Genomic DNA, 22921 nt, shown 5'->3' on the forward strand with positions numbered 1-22921 from the left:
TGGGCCTCAACGTTGAACGTGCTTAATACGTGATTGTGTGTATGAGTAGGACAAAGCTTGAGAAAAGGCATCACAACAAACGTGGTGTTTTGTATACGTGTAGGTATTATACGTTTGTAGAGATTTTTCATCATTTTTATAGCAAATTCTTCATCATTTATGAAGGTTTCACTTCTACACGTGTGAATTTCACACATGATTTTTTTGTATATTTGTTTCAGATTAAAAAAAAACTGTTGTACTCGTATATAAACACTGATAATTACCGTTAAAACTGGAATGTTCTTCAACATCGTACCTTTACTCATTACTTGGTAGCCTACCTCAACCTGACATAGGCTCAGTTGTGGTTACCTTTCCATAAAAGCAGCAATATAAAGAATAGAATATTGTTTTATTTTATATAAAATTATACATAATGTTGTCTCATTATCTCTTATTCCTTTCATTAGTATTTATTGTGGACATGGTCTTCTCGTGTAGCACTCACTGCTTGTTACAGCGCAACTGACTTTATAAGATGAAATTGACCGGCTATCCGGAATAAATCCACGCTCTCTAACCGCAGATACAATCACGCGCCCATAATCCAAGAACGATAAAGTCTCATGGTCAAGTCATTCTACATGGATGGCATCAAGTGAGGTCACCACTGATGGGATGGTTACATATTTTGTTTACTGTCTATACTCGTGTTTCTAATTGTTACTTTGTTGTAGTCAACTGTCATTGTCAAGTAGACAAGTACTCGTAGAGTAAAAGTGTTCTGTGTTTATGTACCTAGACCGATTCGATTCATGATCGAATATCGATAAATGTTAATTAATAATAATTATTAAATAAATGATAATCAAACGTTGAGCAGTACAGTACGTCTTTTTATTAAATTGTGATCAAGATTATCATAATGTTATATACCCAACTTGGATAATTATGATGCTTTGTTACATATTTATAAATGTAACAATATTTGAATGAAGTGTATAAATTTAATTTTCGCAATACAATGGTGTAAATATTTTTATAACTAAAAATTGTGCGTAGGCAATATGAATACATTTTTAATTATTAAATTTGTACTAGTCACTTCATTCACCTTAGTTTTATGTTTTTCCGATGTTGGAAAATGGGATTTGGATTTAAACGGGGTAAGTAGTCCAATGGTATGGTTATCACTAAGCGGCGAAAAATATCGATTTATGGCATGCTGATATCATAAGTGACGAATCGGCACAATTTTTTTATTTGTAATTTACAAAATTGAATGTACCCTATTTAAAATACACTATCATAATGATTCTTTTCAGGAAAGCTGTAATTTCACATTGGCTAAGTCTTTATTTAAGGAGTCCAAGTTGATAATAGTATGTAAGTACAAGTAACTTTAGATATTTGAAATTACTGAAGACTACACATTGTAAGGACTTGTTAGAATCAGCTGTAGTTATCACTTGGGTACTCCTGTTAAAAATTTATTTTTGTTTTAGTGCATTGTGAGGAACCAGCAAATCTCACAGTAGCATATGCATGGAGACCAACATTATGCTCACCAGATTATTTCCATTTTTTTGAAAAGGTATATATAAAATAAAGAAATAATTAAAACAATAGGTATTCAGTTAACTTTCATGTATTTCTGTTATATGCTTCCAGAGAATAGTAGATTGTTCTGACACAGTGGAGAAGACCACATTTAGTAATCACAGTACTGCTCAAGTTATAACTGTGGTACAAAGTGTAATCTGTGATGGCAAGAATCCTATATTTTTTTACAATGACAAGGATAAAGGCTTAGAGAGTAACAGTAGTATAAAATCGGTGAGTATCACAGCATATTGAATATATTATTAATAATAATAATTGTAATTTATTTTATTGCAACACATCTAAAATAATTTTATCAATAATAAATAAATATTTTAACTTACATCTTATATACAAAATTTTTGTGTCACTGTGTTTGTTATGAAACTCCTCTGAAACTGCTGAACCGATTTGTATGAAATTTTGTGTGAATATTGGGTAGGTTTGAGAATCGGGCAACATCTATTCTTTTTTTGGCAAAAATTTATTTTATTAATTTGAATGGCAAAAACATATTATATAAACCACTTCAAACCTCGGGCCTGAGAACCTTAGAGTTACCAATTACTAGGCTAGAAGTTCAAATTCAAATATTTTTATTCAAAATAGGATGTAAAATCACTTATTGAACGTCAAAAACTACCACCCATTCAAAAGAGACTGCCTCAGACCTGAGAAGAATGGGTGCAAGAAACTCAGCGCCAAAAACGCCTCAAAGGTTGTGAATGTTGGACAAATGGAGGCACAAACAGTTATAAATTGGAAGATAGAAGTTGAGTTACTTGTATGGTCTATAAATATTGACAGTATGAATTGTTGTTCAGCTTTCTTAGAGGTGTTTAACAATTACAATAGATAACAAGGATTTTCCATAAGTGCCAGTGTTGTTTTGTAGTAAATATGATAAACATTACTGTGTTTCGTTCTGAAGGGCGCCATAGCTATTGAAACTACTGGGCAAATGAGACTTAACATCTTGTGTCTCAAGGTGACAAGCACAAGAGTAGTGCCAAACAGAGTTTTTGGGTTTTTCATGAATCCTGAGTGGCACTCCATTGTGATGGGCATGGCATATCAATTGCCATCAGCCTAGTGTTGTCTCATCCTTTACTGTCATAAAAAAAAATCAGTATCTTTGAGTGTTCAAACAACATGAGGTAACACTCCCTTGATTCCTTTAGTGAAAGGAGGAGGTGGGGTGATAACAGCTTACATTATACACATTTTCATACAATTACTGTTTTTTGTCTTATCACTTAAAGATAACATTAAAATGTAAGTTGTGTTCTATCAGCAGTAGTCTTGACGTTCAATTAGTAACTTTAAATCCGATTTTGAATAATAATATTTGAATTTGAAAGCACTCAAATTATGTTCACACTAAAATTTGATTCAGGTTGATTCATGATACAACCTTTAAAAAAGTGTGTACTACCACTTAAATGTCTGGCAATACTCATTACTTACCAGTGGGAGGCACCTTTGCACAGGATGCCGGCTAGATTATGGGTACCGCAACGGCACCTATTTCTGCCTTGAAGTGTTGCTAGTGAAATTACTGGGCAAATGATACTTAACATCTTGTCTCAAGGTGACGAGCGCAGTTGTAGCGCCACTCAGAGTTTTTGGGGTGTTCAAGACTCCTGAGCGGCAATGCATTGAAATGGGCAGGGTGTATCAATTACCATCAGCTGAATGTCCGGCTTGTCTTGTCCCTTATTGTCATAAAAAAAGACGTGTGGCACTCGGGGACTGCCGCGGTAAAGCTATTGCATAGCATTTCTTATCAACTTATGCAATTATAATTATTTATTTATTTTATTTAGGCAGTATTTTTTTTGATAAAATTAATTAAAAAAAAAAAGCAAACTGGAAGTGATTAAAATTTAACTTGCAAGATTTGATTACAGACAGACAACGGGACAGGTGAGACTAAATAAAAATGCTTGTCATAATAATAAAAATTAAAAATCGTGATAAAAAAATTAAGAAATTAAAAAAAATCTAGACACGTAACCCCAGGCTCGAACCTGAGACCTTCTGCACAAAAAGCATACGTGAAAACCGCTGTTCCATGGCAACTGTAATGACCGTGGCGAAATATCTATATAGATCTAGTGAGTAAGTGTTAGGTTATTTTCGTTACGGAATTTCTGGATTCGCTCAAGGCCCGCGATAGAAGCTATGCAATAGCTTAAAAATAACTCCTATGGTGTTGCAAGAGAATTTGGGTGGTGGTGCTCACATACCACTACATGACAGTACACTTGTGTGTTCTCCTATACCATAAAATTTTTTTTATTGAGATTAGCCTTCCAAAATCAGGAAGTGCCAAATGGCACTAGATTTTTCAGATATACCAAAATTGAAAGTGCCAAGTTCTGTCCCTTATTTTGTTTATAAGATAAGTTTATTTTACATGGTCTTATAGCTTGTTTCAATAGCTTTCTTATACATTCACTCAAATCATCTTATTTATAAGTAATCGCGCCTTTTTAAGTCATACCGCGGTGTAGGGGCACTTGCCGATAACGGAAGGTTAGAGTCCTTTTTTGTAATCTTACTCATTGTGTATGAGCCGTCACATGTTCACTTAAATTTAGATTATTAATAATTGTATATTTTTTAGTTAACTCCATCACTGCTAACTGTCACCAGAGAAGGTATATATGCCCTGTCTATGTCATTCATAAGCAATGCCAAGTATAAAGCCACAGTTCACGTGGAGATGGTTGCCCCATCTGGCTACCTCTCAGCTTCAATATGGCCTTTATTACCAGTGAGTATTATAGCTATAAGTTTTCTGTCAGTATATTTGAAATAGAGAAATAGATATATTTATTTACCATAGGGAGTGACATTAACATAACATTTAAATAAAACAATTTTTAAAAGATTAAAATGTGTGTAATTGTAATTGTGTTTTTACATTAGATTTTTGTGTTTAGTTAACCCGACGTGTCGAGACCATTCCAGGTGACATTTTCCGGGGGACTACTTTGATCTGGAAAGTTCTCGAAATGTCAGGTTAACTAAAATTATAATAAAAATGTAACTTTTACGCAAAAATCTATACTATACATAACTATAACATAACATATATATATAACTATATATATGTTATGATATATAACTATAACATAACATATGCATATCAGACAAATAATTAAAAATGCACCAAATAAAATAAAGATGACTTGGAATGTTATTAACTGGGAATCTGGAAGATTGAAAGACCGCAACATTGAATATAATCTATCAATAAACAATACAATAATTCAATCTCAGCAGGAAGTTGCTACTGCTTTTGAGTTTTTTTTTTCTGAGATTCCAATTTCTATCACAAACACTCTTGTCTCCTCCACCAGTGTTGCTGAGTCACTTCTTCTGGAAAATGTTATAGGATGTCAACAAAGTTTCAATTTTAGTTTTGTTAGCCCTGAAGAAATAATTAAAACTTTTAAATCTCTAGACATGAAAAAAACTGCTGATATATGGGGCATTTCTGTTAAAATAATAAGTTTAATAATTGATGTCATAGCACCATATCTTGCAATAGTATTTAATAATTGTATTAATTGTGGCGTGTTTCCTGACCTGCTGAAACATAGTAAAATTACACCAATATTTAAGTCGGGATGCTCTTCTGACCCGAACAACTATCGTCCTGTGTCGGTTTTGCCGACCCTTAGTAAAATTTTTGAAAAAATAATTTTAAGCCAAATGCTTACATACTTTAACTCTCATAAGTTACTTCATTTGAAACAATTTGGCTTTACTAGGGGACGTTCAACAACGGATGCAGGTGTTGAGCTGATCAAGAATATTTTTGATGCCTGGGCGGAATCGCAGAATGCACTTGGCATCTTCTGTGATTTTTCTAGGGCTTTTGATTGTGTTCAACATTCAACGCTGGTCAGGAAGCTATACCACTATGGCATAAAAGGAACTGCGCTCGATCTTCTGACTTCATATCTAAACAATAGAATTCAGAGGGTCGACGTGAATGGCAGGAGATCTCCTGGGACTCCTCTCAGTACGGGGGTACCACAAGGGTCTATTGTTGGACCGTTCCTGTTCCTTGTCTATATAAATGATCTTCCTAATCTTATAGAGAAAAAACATAAGGTAGTATTGTTTGCGGACGACACTTCACTGATTTTCAAAGTCAAAAGAAACCAAGCTATGTATGACGAAGTAAACGATATTTTATCTGACATCGTGTACTGGTTTAGCGCTAATAACCTATTGTTAAATAGCAAGAAAACTAAATTCATTAAATTTACCGTACCAAATGTCAAAAATGTAAATGCAAATGTTTTGTTAAACGGAGAGGTGATAGAACCGGTGGAATCTGCTATATTTCTTGGCATGATTCCAAATTACAATGGGGCCCCCATATTGAAGGATTGGCGAACAGACTTAGTTCTGCAGCATACGCGGTTAAAAAAATTAGACAATTAACTGAAATAGATACGGCGCGACTAGTATACTTTAGTTATTTCCATAGTACTATGTCCTATGGTATATTGCTATGGGGCAACGCTGCCGATATTAATACAATATTTGTGAAAAAATTCAAAGAAATTAACACCTTGACTGTTGCTTCTCAATATATTCTTGATAATGTAATGTATGTGCATAGGCACATAAGTGAATTTGCCAGAAACTGTCATAACCATAATTTTAATACCAGGAACAGACATAAACTGATGATGCCTACTACTCGGCTAAGTCGAGTTATTAAGTCTTTTGTGGGGCGATGTATATGCTTTTACAACAAGATCCCAGAAAATGTTCAAAACAAAGGTGTTACGTTATTCAAAAGAATTGTTAAAAAACGTTTGTGTGGTAAAGGTTACTATAACATAAATGACTTTCTTAATGATACCACAGATTGCGAATGGAGCGACCGCCCTCAGGCTATTAAATAATAAGTTTAATTGTACAATGTTACTGTGTTAATGTTACTTTAATTGTAAAACATATTTTTGATGAAAAAAAAAGCCCGCTGAGTTTGTTGCGCCCATTATTCTCAGGCCTGAGGCATTCACATTCATGGAATGGGTGGTAGTTTTTTTGACTTTCAATAAGTGATTTCACATTTATAACATAACATATTTTAACAACACTTGGTAAATATCATAAAGCTACATCAGTTTCTAAAGGATCTTTGACATAGGGAGATGAACTAACTAACCTACTTAATATAATCCTACTAATATTATAAATGTGAAAGTTTATATGTCTGGATGTATGTTTGAACTTCTTTAACGCATAATCTTCTGAATAGATTTTGATGAAACTTTACAATAATATAGCTTACACACCAGAATAATAAATAGGCTATAATTTATAAAACTATAGTGTGAATTATACAAAATATAAAAGCTGTGTGATTGTTACTAATGAATACAACTAGCGCCATCTCTTATCAACTAGCAAGGAAAGATCAATACAATTTATATGGCAAAACAACGTTTGCCGGGTCAGCTAGTCTTAAATTAAATTAATTAAATTCAAATTAATTAAATTAAATAATAATATGATAAAAATATAATAAAAAATTACATGACACATTGTTTGTCCGCGATGGACTCCTAAACTAATAAACGGATTTAAATGGGGATTACTTCATGGAGTGCAGTTAGGTCCAACTTGAGAGATAGGATACTTTTTATTTCGATTTGGAACCCATAATTATTTTTATTTCCAATATTTGTTTTGTATGGACATATTTTCTATGAGAGAATTTATTAACGCACGGTTTGACAGTTCTGCTGTGAAACAATTTCATTATAACAACAAGGAGCATACGTTACGAAATAATTCTTGATGTTTTGAAATATTATTGGCAAATTGCTATAAAACAGTATTTTTAGTATCTACAGAACAACATCTGTCAGGTCAGCTAGTACTATATAATTTTAGGTGGCCAGTGCAGAACCAGACAAGAACCATTCATTAACATCTTCTATATAATCTACTATACTATAGTAAGCCTTCTTTGTCTAAGAAGCTTTAATATATTTCTTAAATTTAACCTCGGTGAGTCCTAGTATACTCTCTGGTATTTTATTAAAGACCTGTGAAGGAGCCTTTAAGTCTAGGTAACCTATTACATGGCACACACACAGTTCATTCTTCCTTTTTAGGGTTCCGTAGCCATACGCCAAAAAACGGTCTATCCGTGTGTCCGTCCCGTATGTCACTGCCACTTTTTTCCGAAACTATAAGAACTATACCTACTGTTGAAACTTGGTAAGTCGATGTATTCTGTGAACCGCATTAAGGTGTTTACACAAAATTAGAAAAAAAAACCTAAAAATTTTTGGGGTTCCCCATACTTGGAACTAAAACTTTTCATCAAACGTTTACATGGGGTATCTATGGATAGGTCTTAAAAAAATGATATTATTGAGATTTCTAATATATTTTTCTCTCATCTGAATAGTTTGCGCGAGAGACACTTACAAAGAGGTCAAATGTCTCCCCCCCCTGTAACTTCTAAAATAGGAGGATGATAAAACTAAAAAAAATATATGATCTACATTACCATGTAAACTTCCACCGAAATTGGTTTAATCAAGATCTAATAAGTAGTTATTATTAATACTTAAATCGTAATCCAAATTGCTGCTACGGAACCCTTCACGGGCGAGTCCGACTCGCACTTGGCCGCTTTTTCGAATTCAAATCACAGAGTGTCTCCAAAGTCTTTCCAAGATATTTGCCAATCAAGATGCAAAGGGAAACCCTTTGCATCTACTTCTGGTCTTGTTATAATTTATCCAGCTCTTATCAGCTTTGACAATGTTAGTGATGTGCAGTTATGCCATAGATGTATGTTATATATATTAAAATAGCTATTAAAGAACACATTGCGGATATCAAACACAGACGTCACTCTAAGTCAGCTGTATGTGAACACATAACAGACCGTCCTAACCACTACATCCGGTTCGACCAACCAAAAGTTTTGGTAAAAGAAAAGAGATTGGGAGAACCCAAGACTGGTACGTGAAGCCATCGAAATTAAAAAACACCCAAATTTCAATAGAGAAGATGGTCTAAAATTATCTAACACCTGGGATCCAATAATCTCTAAATTAAAAACCCATAACTACACATACCAAAAAAGAAGAGGACACTGTCAGTAAATTTTGCCAAAAACCATCTGTGTACAGCAAATACCACCTCCGAGGAAATAAATGGCGCTAAACTTCATAATGACAACTATGACAAATACTATCTTTGACTCACTTCATCTGCAGTCCCCCTAAAAACGAGATCAGGAAAGGTCTTGAAACGTCGGGTTAGCTAAAATAAAAATGTAACTTTTACGCAAACATCTAATGTAAAACCGTTACAATTACACGCGTTTTAATCCTTTAAGTGTTTTATTTAAATTAAAATTGCTACAGATCTCATAGGTGTGTTTATATTTCAGTTTTTCGGTATAATGTGCGGTGTGTATGCTGTGATCAGTGCGTGTTGGCTGACAGTGTGTGCCCTGCAATGGCGGGACCTGCTCCGCATTCAATACTGGATTGGTGGTGTCGCGCTATTGGGCATGGTTGAGAGCGCCACCTACTATGGCGTCTATTCCTCCATCAACAACTCGGGGTACTGAGTCTTATTAACGTTTGTGTGGTAAAGGTTACTATAACATAAATGACTTTCTTAATGATACCACAGATTGGAATGGAGCGACCGCCCTCAGGCTTTAAATAATAAGTTTAATTGTACCATGTTACTTTGTAAATGTTACTTTAATTGTAAAACATATTTTTGATGAAAAAAAAAGCCCGCTGAGTTTGTTGCGCCCATTCTTCTCAGGTCTGAGGCATTCACTTTGGAATGGGTGGTAGTTTTTTTGACTTTCAATAAGTGATTTCACATCCTATTTTGAATAAAAATATTTGAATTTGAATTTATCATTAATTGGACGTAACGGGTGATTTTTTTACTGGTATCTTTTTGGCAACACTGTTTTTGACAGATCACGCGTGAATCGTGTCTTGTGTCATTGTCAAACTTGTTCAGTTTGGTCTATAATTTAACCATGAATCGACTTACGAACGAACAACGCTTGCAAATTATCTAATTTTAAAATGCATGCTCGGTTAAGAGAGTGCATCGCGCACTTCTTCCAATTTATGGGCAGTTTGGTCGGCCTACTGAGGCAGCTATTCGGAAGCTTGTGACTAAATTTCGAACCCAGTTTACATTATTGGACATTAAACCACGAACACGCATACGTAGAGTGAGGACCGAAGAAAATATTGCGGCTGTATCCGCCAGTGTTAGTGATGACCGTGAAATGTCGATTCGCCGCCGTTCGCAGCAATTGGGCCTCTTACTCCACTACGTGGAAAATTTTGCGAAAGGATTTGGGTGTAAAACCTTACAAGATACAGCTGGTGCAAGAATTGAAGCCACACGACCTCCCACAACGTCTAACATTTGGTGAATGGGCATTGGCAAAGTTGGAGGAAGATCCACTTTTTTATCGAAAAATATTGTTCAGCGACGAAGCTCATTTATGGTTGAATGGATATGTCAATAAGCATAATTGCCGCATCTGGAGTGAAGACCAGCCTGAAGCATTGCAAGAGCTACCACTGCATCCCGAAAAATGTACTGTTTGGTGTGGATTATGGGCCGGTGGCATCATCGGGTCGTACTTTTTCCAAGACGACAATGGCCGAAACGTTACTGTGAATGGCGAGCGCTACCGTGTGATGATTGGCGATTTTTTTTGCCCAAAATGGAAAAATTGGACATGCCTGACATGTGGTTTCAACAAGACGGTGCCACATGCCACACGGCACGCGGAACAATGGCCCAATTGAGAGCCGCCTTTGGTGAACAGTTTATCTCACGTTTTGGGCCCGTCAACTGGCCGCCTAGATCGTGTGATCTAACGCCTTTGGACTATTTCTTGTGGGGCCATATTAAGGCTCATGTCTACAGGGATAAACCAGCAACGATTGACGCACTGGAAGCCAATATTGAAGCATTTATTCGTGATATACCGGCTGATATGTTGGAGAGAGTGTGCCGAAATTGGGCCTTGCGAATGGGCCATCTAAACCGGAGCCGCGGCCAGCATTTGCATGAAATCATCTTCAAACATTAAATTATATTGATCGTTCTGTCGATTCCAATAAAGATTTCATAAAATTTTTCAAATTTTTTGTGTTTTTTTTTGAAAATCAAATCCTATACCTCTTATAAATCACCCGTTAGTTCCTGAAAAACTTTCCAAGCCACAAACATCACATTTTAAGGAATTCGTCTTTAAATAAAAAAATATTAGTATATTCCATACATGTGGGTTGGGCTACTAAGTCATAATGTCACTTAAAGAGCGACAGTAAGGCTGCCATTTTTTGTCAGTCCGTTAATATGAATCACGTGACCAGTTTTGTGTTCTTAACTCAATTTCAACATGAATGTGGTTTGGAAAGTTTTTCTGGAATAATTCCAATTATGATTTGAATAATGGTTGATTTCTATTTTTTTCTACACATCAATTGTCGCTGTTGTGAACAATGCCAATTCTAAATTCCCATTAAAAAAGTTTTCGGCCTTACCAGCTGAATTTGGGGTGTTTACCCATGAAATGGTTATCTTAGAATTAAACTCCAACCAACTGTGCAAATTACTCCGGTGGTGTTTCTAGGTTAATATGACAATGGTCCCTGCAAAAGTGAGGTCTTATGGGCTGGAAACACTTATAAACTGACTTTAAAAAAACTTTCTTAAGTCCAAATGAGACCCTATTGCTAAGCAAACGATGTTCATAAGTAAGGTACGGGTAACTAAGTAATTGACTTTTAGATACCCTGGATTTCGGTCTGTAATACTAGCTCGTATTTATAAAATGATATTTTGTAAAAAAATTGTGCTGCCTTTTTGACTTACTTACCTGTGTTTGATGGGTATAACAGTTCTATGGTACTTTTTTACGCTCATGTAGTAGTAATACGTGATACACCCTGCCCATTACAATGCAGTGCCGCTCAGAATTTTGGATGAACATAAAATTGTAAGCAGCATCGCAAATTCGCTCGTTACTTTCAGACATAATATGTTAAGTATCATTAGTCCAGTAATTTCACTAGATACGGCGTCCTTCAAACCGAAACAATGTCAACCGAACAAGAAGAAAGTCTCATAGTTTTTTTTATTGAAAATAAGGGACGAGACGAGCAGGACGTTCAACTGTAGGTAATTTATACGCCCTACCCATAACAATGCAGTGCCGCTCAGGATTCTTGTAAATGACCAAAAATTCTGAGCGGCACTACAATTGCGCTCGTCACCTTGAGACATAAGATGTTAAGTCTCATTTGCCCAGTAATTTCACTAGCTACGGAACCCTTCAGACCCAACTTGTTGGTCTATTCTCTTTAAATGTAGGTGTATTGCATATTATGATTCGCTGTTTTATGATAAATTGTTTCTATATCCCACAGATACTTCAACAGCGAGGCATACATGTTCGCGGAGTGGCTGTCCGTAGCGAAGCGAGCACTCGCCCGAATGCTCGTTATCATTGTGTCGCTCGGCTTCGGTATTGTCAAGTATGTCATTTATAACTGTATCTGATTTATTAAAGATCAAAATAATTAGCCTACTTCAAAAAAGGAGGAGGTTCTCAATTCGTCGACATTTTTTTATGTTTGTCAACTCAAAACTTCCGACTGGGGAACCGATTTAGATAATTCTTTTTTATTTGAAAGCTGGTGCTTCCTGTGTGGTCCAGATCTGACAATGGCATCCATGAGAAAACCATAAAAGTCTTAAATTTGCTATACGTATATGGATCATAAATTTACATTTATTTTTAGATTTTTCATTGCTGCATTGAAAAATTTAGTATATCTATACATACTCAGACAAATTGTTGTTTAGTGTACTTCAAATTCACTTAAAATAAAAAAATAAAAAAAAACCGATCGACATCAAAATGTTAAGAACAATGTCAATTATTAAGAACAATTAACACCTATTTCGAGATACAATACAATTAATAATACAAACAATAGAATTTTCGGGAGTGTCGGTGAACACACAATTTTATTTAGTCCAGCATATCTCAAAGTCCGGCTTCAACACCCTCGAGAACAATGAAAACAACACCCCTGATAAAAAAGTTGTCTTTTTCTTGCAGACGCCATCTTGGATTTACATTTTGATATCATTATCTATTTCAGCTCTATCAGTTTGAACATCCTCAAAAACCATGACAACGACACCCATGATGCAAAAATTGTCAATTTCATGCGGCCGCCATCTTGGATTTACATTTTGACAGTACTATCTATTTCAGCACCTTCGAAAACCATGAAAACGTCACCGGTGACGAATAAGTAATAATTTCTTGCAGCCGCCATCTTAAATTTTCATTTTGACAGGACTAGCTGGTATTGGTTTCAACACCCACGAAAACCATGACAAAACACATGTAGGTAACTAGTCCAAAATAAAAAAAAATGATAATAAATATTGCAGCCGCCATCTTTGTTTAACATTGTGAATAATTATGTTCACGAATTTATTACAATCGATCACATGGACTTATAATTCGAGTACCTACAAATAATAAATCATTCTTACCTTTCAAAATCAGCAGGAAGTTTAAAAAAACAAGGATATACCACGCAATACGCTGGCACTTTTAAAAAGATCGCGTAAAAAAATAACAACGTGAGTGTGACACTCGTCTCGTATTGACCGCGAAAACAGCTTAGGGGCCTCGTCGATGCGCATGTTTGTGTGAGTGTGTCATTTCGAACGTTTGTAGGTAGTTTCCGTATGGGACATATGTCTACTGTGCCAAGGCATTCCATGGGATACTGCACTATTAAAGTTATCAATTCAGCACCTACTTTATGGATCCAAGTATCCCGAAAAGAGCAAGTCCCACAAGATCACAGGTTATGTTTTAATATAATTTGCCCATAATAACCAATAACCTTGAACGTGGGTTGGTTGCATTCTGGGCTCCTATTAAAACCTTGAAATGTTTCAAATGCCAATATTTTTTATGTTAGAAATGAATAGGCAATGGCGATCATAATAATTTTATTTCAAACTGTGATACAACCGGTTCTTTATCAATTATCATTAACGTTATCTGTTTTATCGAGTGAATAATTATTGAGAACAATAATAAAAGGCATAAAAGGCATATATTTTCTCAAAATTGATTCATTTAGAATTCTTTTTGATGTCATTTCTTATACTACTAGATACTACTACCGCTTCGGAAACAAATGGCGCTCTGAGAGATAAGAAGCGGCGCAAGAAAATCTCCCAGCATTCTTTTTTTGCGCTCTTTTGCATAAAAATATACAATATTGTACAGTCAATTCTATCGCTATAAAATAATCACAATCTAGTCCCAGGCTGTCCGATCATTTAGATATTCAGCAGTGGAGTAATACGATTTACGACAGAGCTATTTTTTTATGATACATTTAAATTTATTTATAGATAATGCCTGAACAGTGGCTGGGACTTTATTATAGAAGTGTATACATTTACCCTTAAAGCTATTATGTATCTTATGAAGCCTACTAGAATTAGTTACAAGCAATCCCTTATTTCTAGTGTTATAATAGACTCTAATGTTACTATATTATAATTATTTATTTATTACATCTACAAAATGCTTAAGTTGAAGAAAGAAATACATATTTGTAAACTCTTGTAATAGTAATATATGTATTAATGTATCTTAACTTATCCAAATGCCGACAACGCTTTCCCTGGCCTTGCAGAAGAGTATAAGTACCTGTGATCATTTGGAGTACGGGCCATCAGGTGACACCCATATGGTTTGTGGTCCTCTTAAGTTCCTGTTTGACCTGATCCTGATTCCTGCAACTGAACTCCACCTCCGCACCAAACTTAAATTCTATCCTCTCCATTTGGATGTGTGGCGTTTTTCTCACTGCGGTTTTCAAGGAACTTTCCTTCAATAACGATACGGCTAGACCTTCAAAATAAGCGCCGCCCACCCAAAAAGCCTTCTTATGTATGTGTATATTCAACTCCTATGCTTCTTCCGGCATTCCAAGTATCATGTAAGCATCAGGTGCTCGTTTGTCCTGTCAGGCCCCGGTTGGGCCCGGCGCTACAGCGCGTGGTGGGCACGGGCGCCTTATGGGGGCTCTTGGCTGCCATAGAAGCGTGGCTGCGGCTGCACCACAAGGCCGAGGACTCCAACCGCGACCTGCTGCTGTCGGAGGCGCCGCTCTCGCTGCTCGACAGCGCCATTTGCTGGTGGGTGTTCGTGTCGCTGGCGCACACCATGAGGACTTTGCAGTTGAGAAGGTGAGTTCAATCATGTCCGTTGACATTTGATATCATGTTTTATCATGCTTACTTACAAACAAGAAGCACTTAAACGCTGGAACAACTCTTCAGGTTTAAACCACTCTAAAGCACTGATAAGGGCATTCAACAGTAGTAATGCGAATGAAGCCCTATCTTTGAACAGGAAAAATCTATGCATACTCACTAGGATGCTAACCGGGCACTGTCGCCTAAACAAGCACCTCAGTGTGGTCGGCATCAAAAACGACAAAACTTGCAGATTCTGCCTTGAGGATGATGAAACGCCTATTCATCTACTCTGCGACTGCGGCCCACTAATGCATAAGCGTAACACAATCTTTGGCGACTACTTCGTGCCACCAGATAGTGTTTGCAACACTCGCGTCAAGGAGATACTGCGGTTCGACTGCGGCTTGACGACGAGCTATAGTATGAGTGGCGCACACAATAGTTCAATTTTGGACCCGGTGTTACTAGGAATCATTAGGGACTAGGAAATAGCCACCCTCTTCATATAATAATATAATAATGCTTACTTAAATGTTGCTGATTATCACACTGTCGCAGCGCGGGTCATGGCTAGTACATACATGTGCCATGCGTATTTTATACAGCGAAAACGATATGAATGTGTGGATTCCTTAAGCGCCACATTGTTCCAGGAACACCATAAAGCTGACGCTGTACAAGCACTTCACCAACACGCTAATCTTCGCCGTGGTCGCGTCCGTCATATTCATGCTGTACTCGCTCAAGTCCTACCGAATTATGTATTGTATCACTGTAAGTACAACACTGTTCAAATTAACAGGAAATGTATCAAAATCCCTAATTTAGGCAATTATTAGAGAGGAAGACAAATGAGCATACGAGAGCTGATTGAGTGATCACCGCCCACATTCCCAAGCAACACGAGAAGAATCGCAGGAGTGTTGCCGGCCCTTTTGAGAAGGTTTTTTTTTTAATGAAAATAAGGGACGAAACGAGCAGGACGGTCAGCAAAAGATAACGCCCTGCCCATTACAATGCAGTGCCGCTCAGGATTCTTGAAAAACGCAAAAACTCGAGCCAGTCAGTGAGGACCAGATAGCATGGCCGTGTAGTATCTATTTAGGTTTCCGGTTGGGGTTATTAAATAAAAATGTGTTGATATTACCAGGAGTGGAAGGAGGTATGGATGGACGAGGCGTACTGGCACATCCTGTTCGCGGGCGTGCTGTCTGTCATCATGGTGTTATGGCGACCCACGAACAACAACCAGCGATACGCCTTCACGCCGCTGCTTGATAACGCCGAAGATGATGATGGTCAGTACACCATCAGACAGGTCCTCCAATTGTGTCTCTAGCTTCAAATTTAGGCCGTGTCGACGTATAAGGAAAGACGGACATATAACCATAAAGCTAAAGGGCGTCCATTAATTACGTGAGGCAATATTGAGGATTTTTCGACCTTGGTGAGGTATACGATTTTCCTCAAACCCCTCCCCCCTCTTAATCTCACGCGAGATTCTTCAAAATTTATGTTTTGTCTGTATACGAGTTGGATTATTGAAAAAAAAATATATAAACACATCATTTATTATTTGACAGTTTACTGGTAAAAAAAAAAATTACGTGATATATGCCCGATATGATAATTCCGTCTCCCCCTGAGTGTGATTTGGAAAGATTTAGAACACTTTACGTAATAAATGGACGCCCCCTAATACAAAATTCAGCAACAGCAGTTCATGCAGCAGAGATCTGATCAGGGTCCATTAATGTTAATATTATAGTGTGTGTTAGGTTATTTTTTCCATGAAAGATTTCAAGTTAATTTAGACATCCTAAGCTCTACTCAATCTTGAGTTTAATAAACTTGATAAAAAAATTAGTTACATGGCAAGTATGTGATTAAATCTATTTGTTTCTCTCCCTTTCTTATCGGCTAATTAATAATTCATTAATCGGAAATCTAGTGAATATTTCTCTATGGTAACAAATTGTGTGATAAGGCGTACTTAATGCTTTTGTTTAAATTTTACAAAAGAATGGGTTCATTTTATAATTTTATGTTATAGAGGAAGAGGAACAGTTCGTAAATGACGCATATGGAGTCAAAATGCGAGGCACAAACGTCGGGGAGACCCCAGAAGTGAGAGATCCACCCGAACCGAACACCACCTCATTCGACTCAGATCTCCGGTGGGTTGAGGAAAATATACCAACGAGCACACTACCGTTACTCGATTCAGACGAAGAAATCGTAAACACTAAGTTTGAAGTATCTAAGATGCAATAGTATTATAATGTAAATTAAATAACTAACAAATTTTTTTGGTTTTTATTTTGACAACAATAGAAATACATTGATTCGTAAATATACAATTATAATATTTTTTATATCTTTGGTACATTGAGTTTGATATAAAATTAAAATATAATTGCTTAAAACCTAATTTAATATGTCATTGGGAACATTACTTATAGATAACATAAAGCATAATTGTTTAAAATGGATTATGTTCATGTACCGTAATATACATGAAAATTTGCTATTGACAATTTTATCTTAAATCAAAGAAATGTTTGAAAATACATGTAACATAGTTACAGATATAATAGAAATAGTCTTATTTTGTGTGCGCCTTAGAATAAATATTATATTAAAATAATAAGTTCCACATAATATTTACAACTTTGTAACATAGTATAGATCATATTAATTAGTAAAAATAAGGTTTATTTCACTTTTTGACAATGGAAAACATAACTGGAATGAATTTTATGCTTAACTAGCTGACCCGATAGACATGGTTCTGTTCATAATTAAAAAAACTCTTGCAGGTGGAATTTCGTAAAATTCTTAGCTGACCTCTACTCGGTGAAAAGATTATTCCTAACAAATTTCAAGTCTTTAGCTCTAATGGTTCCAGAGATATCGCTATGAGTGACTTTATACGTGGAAATCTCTTATATATTTATATATAGATTAATATCCAACATTTATGAAAAAATTGCTAATAATACATGAAATAAAAAATTTAAATAAGTATTATATGAATATTTCAAATATTAACCTAAAATGCCAATGAGTAAACATAATAATATCTTAAATACCAGTCAATAATAAGATGTACAAATTAATATAATACTGTTTTTTAATTATTGTCATAGTAAAAGTCATAGTCCTCGGGTTCTGGTGGTATCTGAGGTGGATCTTGTGGAATGTCTATACCTTCTGCATCTAGCAAACGAACTTTTATATCCATAGACAAGAGAGTTTCCAAATCATTCTCAAAGGATTTACTTAACATCTTCTCCTTTAATAGTGCATTAATTCCGTCAGTCCAGTAATCAAATATTTGTTCATCTGGTGCAACAAAGTCCAATGATGGTACTTCTGCAGCTTTCAGAATTAAAGAAAATGCTAGATGTGGGCTACTTATTTTTCCTTTCAAATCCTTCATGTGAGGACACTCTTTGCCCACTACTACACACTTGATGTCGGCCACTGCTAGCTTTGAACCAAGCTCTTCTAAACTGGGTGTGCTTTTTTCATCACACTCTCCATAGTGCAACACCTTGTGGTTTGGAGATAAACGAACAAACCAAAATTTATCCTTCCTGTTGATTTTCATATATTTTTTAAATCTAGTGCCTCCAACCAGAACACCAAGTCTTTGCTGTTGAATTAAATCAATAATTTCTGGAGTTATTTTCTCTTTTAGTTCCACAATAGGCCTTGCATGAGATTCCCATACTTCTCTATTAGTTCGCTCTTGTTGCCACAGATGAGTTATTTCACTGTAGGTTAGCTCTTTGACCTTCTGTCTAAATTTATCAAAACCTTTAGGGGATGTAGCAAGAGTTCTTGTGATCTGCTCTCGGACAACACTTAATACTTTAACAAAGTCTTCAGTTGTTGCTCTCATTTCCTTCCAAGTTTTGTTTAATAATACAATGCAAATGCAAAATAGCTCTTCAAATGGATGATCATGGGTAAAGAACAGTGCATGGTAGGTTTGTCCCTGTTCACTTGGTGCTTCTCCGATATGTAATATTTCACACAAAAGCTTGACAAGTTCAACACTGCTCTTTCCAAATGGGCATTCCTGATCGTCAGCCCGGCAACTATTTCTCAACACAATCTTTGTGTAATCTTCTCTGTAGTTTCTAGCAAAATAAAGCATACAATCTAAAGCTAAAACTCCTGGGGGTACCTCATTAAAATCTTTTATTGGATCTATTTCACATTTAAAGCCCAGCTTTTTGAAATCCTTAGATAGGCTACCAGTTTGTCTTCTAGTTGTTACTTCAATGTTTGTATTATTATCATTCTCGAAGGCATATCTACGCAGCTCTTTAATTTTGTCCTGTGATTCTTGTTCTTGAGAGTCAGCTCTTTGCCTCATCCTTGGCTCCAAAAGACCAAGTGTTAATGTTTGTAAAACATACAGTTGATGTGCCAGCTCTGTACCCAAAACCTCTTTGGAAATATTTTTGGTAATAAGGTTCTCATAGATTTTGTTACGAACTTGTTTTGAACACAGTGTGGCAGCTATAGCTTTTCTTTTAGTCATGTCTGCTTTTGAAAATAATGCATTGATCAATGCAATGGCATTTTGTTGAATGATTCTATCAGAGTTTTCTAAATGTGATATGAGACTGGGGATTGTTATTTCTTTTTCAACATGAGAGTTTTTTCCTGAACTGTTGAGTACAATGTTCTCAAGAATAGAGAGACAACTCTGAATTATTTTAGCATCCTGACTACTTGTTTGATTACTAACAAAACTGACCACTTTGTTGATGAATTGGTTTTCTAAGATATCCCAGGATATTATACCATGGTCCATTAATTCTACAAATGTGACTAATGCATATTTCAATGCATTACCTTTAAACTTTCCTGTTTCTATATTGTTAATGATCAAAGACAGCCCTTTCTTGTTTATGAATTCGAGGGCGAACGTTAGGTCACTGCTTACAGAAGACAACTTCATCAAAGCGGTGGTCAGTTCATTTTCTGTTCCTCCGTTTATTTTGGCCAGTATATCTTGAACTGTCTTTGCAGGGGATTGTTCTAATCGTAAAACCGACCCATTCTTAATTTCGTTTCGGTTTTTTTCGGTAATATAGTTTTGATTATTGCTCTCTGAAAACTGTAGGGCGTAGTTGGTTGGATCGGGAAGGCCCCACGCCTTACAGAGCAGTTGAATGATACTGGATAGAGGTTGACTTTGGTCAAACTCTATCAGCTGAGGTACTTTGTCTGGTGAATTTAACATTTCCACCGCTATCTTTAAGATAGTAGAGTCTTTGGTTGCAGACGGCATTTTTAGGGGTTTTAAAGACATTTATTCACCATTTGACAACAAACTTCCTGTATGCGATTTGAATTTATAAAATGATATTTTAATTTCCGATATACACTACGCTCCTACGAACTTACAAACTACAAAGTACAAACATCAAAATCAAATACAACATAGAAGCAAATGTCAATTGTCAAAACAATCAATGAACAATCTGTCAAATGTCAATGCCATCAAATTATGAGTACGAATAATATTGGTTTCTATGTAGTCGGATTCTACATTTATCTGTCATTTAAGCAGCCATGATCAGTACTTTAAGTACATACTTTATGACATATGTATTTGAAAAAGTTCTTAAGTTGACATTTAAATGTTTAGTCTTATGATATGTCACCCACAGACTTGTATAATAGGGAGTCACCCCTATGGTCCAGCGATTCATCTATTAGGCTCTCCTGTCGCTTTCAGGTCTACAGCCAAGAACTTTAGTGTGACCCTCGAAATCTCACCAGCTCACCTTCAGGCCTCTCGTCCGGAAGGTGACCGGTACCGGGCGCTTCTACCTGTACCGCCTAAACAGTATGTTAGATAGGCTCAAAAAAATGTCTTTTAGAAACAGTTTAAGGCTTGCATTCGATTGGTTATGACTTACGCCGCTCCAGTCTTTGCTTATGCGAAACCCAACATTATTGATAAACTCCAAACTTTCCAATCCATTTTCTGCTGTAAGGCTGTAAATGCTCACTGGTGCAGATCTTCACCGGGACTTAGAGCTCCCCACCATCCAACAACACATAAACTGCTTGTCTGAAACGTTCTTTAAGTCAGACAATCTCCTCAATCCCCTGATTAAGGAGGCAGCGGATTATAGCACCCCCCTCCTGCACGTCATCAAGTCAGGAGGCCCAGAAACGCCCTCACCGATCCCCCTAACGAACCCTCGACTGACCTGGATTGCCTCTTGGCTTTCGAGGATAATCAAACGCATTTAGACTCTCCTCTAGTTTGTGATCAACCATCTGATGTCATTAGTCCCAATGAGATAGCACCTTCTGTGCTATATCCCAGCAGATACTCTATAGGAGTTGCCGCTTGCACCTCTCTCTCCCTAAGAGAATGTTGCCTTCGATGAAGGCTTAGGGGGCACTTGCCTATAGCCAACTAAGGTGGTGTTTAGTGGGTAGGCACTTTGTTTTATGTGAGTCCCACATAACCAATCCCTCCCGTCGCTATCCCGGAGGGTAGCCCTTTCCCTTGTTCTGGACACAAAAAATAAAATGGTCTACCGCTTGTCCGACAGTCTTGCCACATGCCGTATCCACTTCTATTGATAGGTATTGCTTATAAAAATATTTGAGTAGTTCGGCTTGGCCGAATCGACTTAGAGATTTGTCTTTAACCAATTCGACGTGTTTCGCCTCTACACGAGGCACCTTCAGGAGATTTAGACTGGACAAAGTCTGGATAATGTGTCTATCGTTGGGCATGAATGCCATTCATGAAGGCCAACCACAAAACTTTTATTCGGAATTATTTAATCGATATTTACCGTTAATAATTTAATGGATAGTGTGGTTCGTTTGGAAGGAAACAATGATATTGTTTTTCTTAAATTGTTTATCGATTTTATATGATATTGGAATTTATGTCAAAGTACCCGCATATTTGGTATTTAATTGTGGTGGAACGGGAGAGTTATGAATATATTAATTGATTTTGCTTTTTTTTTTGATTAAATTATTCCCTAATTGTTTTGTATAGTCGTTGGAAACGTTGCAGGGGGTGGCACGATGAGGCGGGAATAGCAAGGTACACAGAAGTGTCTCCTGTCATACCTAAGAGTGATAAAGTTCCGGATTTTTTCACTCGGACGTACGCAACCCTAAAATATGGGTATGCATATAATATTATTAAGTAAATCATGCATTATAATTTAAAAGTTGTCAATATAGTAATTTTGATATCAATCTCGGTCACCCCAAGAACCTTGGAATCGATATCCATAATGTGGGATGATCATTTAAACGACGGTCATCTTGGTTTACAAAAATTATACCTACCGGCTACCAAATTCGTTATCTGCACCTCTACGACTTTAAAAGCGATATCCATTTTGTAGCAATTATAATTTTTCCCGACGGCAACCTTGAATTTCGAAAATGATCCCCAATTCGTTTTCTACTACCCCGAGAACCTTTTCCCTATTGGTGAAAAAAAATTTGCACGGCGGCCATCTTGCATTTCAAATATGGGCAAGTTCACATATACAATATGTAATATGCACAGTTCTTTTTTTTAATTTTAATAATAATTGTTATCTAATTTTAGTATTTTAAAATTTTAATTATTAATAGTATCTTAAATTCAGGATTTTGTGTGTTTTTTGTTGCTAATAAAATATTTTCTGTTCTATTCTAACAAATTCAAATCAAATGAAAGCCGCTTTATTCATGTAAGTCACGGAAATGACATTTATGAACGTCAAAAAAAATACTTTTCTTATTGAACTTACCGCTACCTCATAAAGGGTTGAGCTTTTGAGATGAAGTGGCAAGAAACTCATTGACACTCTTTTAAATCAACATTTTCAGTTTCATCGTTTTCCAAATCATTGGTCAATATGGTCCCAAATTCATTATCTATCACCCCGATAATCGTCCAAGTCAACAATTTTGCCTGGCG

At 36.2% G+C, this 22921-nt stretch overlaps 2 protein-coding genes across 2 annotated transcripts; one reads left to right on the forward strand and one right to left on the reverse strand.

Moving 5' to 3' along the window:
* Positions 1–803: 803 nt before the first annotated feature.
* On the forward strand, positions 804–17252 carry LOC126967989 (transmembrane protein 87A). Its single transcript, XM_050812748.1, has 11 exons — positions 804–1148; positions 1308–1368; positions 1488–1576; positions 1654–1818; positions 4214–4363; positions 9035–9210; positions 12069–12176; positions 14716–14934; positions 15600–15720; positions 16097–16244; positions 17000–17252. The coding sequence occupies exons 1-11, from the start codon at positions 1050–1052 to the stop codon at positions 17218–17220; spliced, it is 1557 nt and encodes a 518-aa protein (XP_050668705.1). The 5' UTR covers positions 804–1049; the 3' UTR covers positions 17221–17252.
* A 33-nt stretch (positions 17253–17285) lies between these two features.
* On the reverse strand, positions 17286–20382 carry LOC126967960 (engulfment and cell motility protein 1). Its single transcript, XM_050812685.1, has one exon. The coding sequence runs from the start codon at positions 20276–20278 to the stop codon at positions 18080–18082; it is 2199 nt and encodes a 732-aa protein (XP_050668642.1). The 5' UTR covers positions 20279–20382; the 3' UTR covers positions 17286–18079.
* Positions 20383–22921: the final 2539 nt, after the last annotated feature.

The sequence above is a fragment of the Leptidea sinapis genome, chromosome 14 (genome assembly GCF_905404315.1).
Source record: "Leptidea sinapis chromosome 14, ilLepSina1.1, whole genome shotgun sequence".
Lineage (NCBI taxonomy): Eukaryota > Metazoa > Arthropoda > Insecta > Lepidoptera > Pieridae > Leptidea > Leptidea sinapis.

What these genes read in the sequence shown, in the direction of transcription:
- LOC126967989 (XM_050812748.1), top strand. Translation starts at nt 1,050, where the DNA reads ATGAATACATTTTTAATTATTAAATTTGTACTAGTCACTTCATTCACC. An exon ending in AGGACTTTGCAGTTGAGAAG is followed by an intron (nt 14,935 to 15,599) that starts GTGAGTTCAATC and finishes ACATTGTTCCAG; the next exon opens with GAACACCATAAAGCTGACGC. An exon ending in TAACGCCGAAGATGATGATG is followed by an intron (nt 16,245 to 16,999) that starts GTCAGTACACCA and finishes TTTATGTTATAG; the next exon opens with AGGAAGAGGAACAGTTCGTA.
- LOC126967960 (XM_050812685.1), bottom strand. Translation starts at nt 20,278, where the DNA reads ATGTCTTTAAAACCCCTAAAAATGCCGTCTGCAACCAAAGACTCTACT.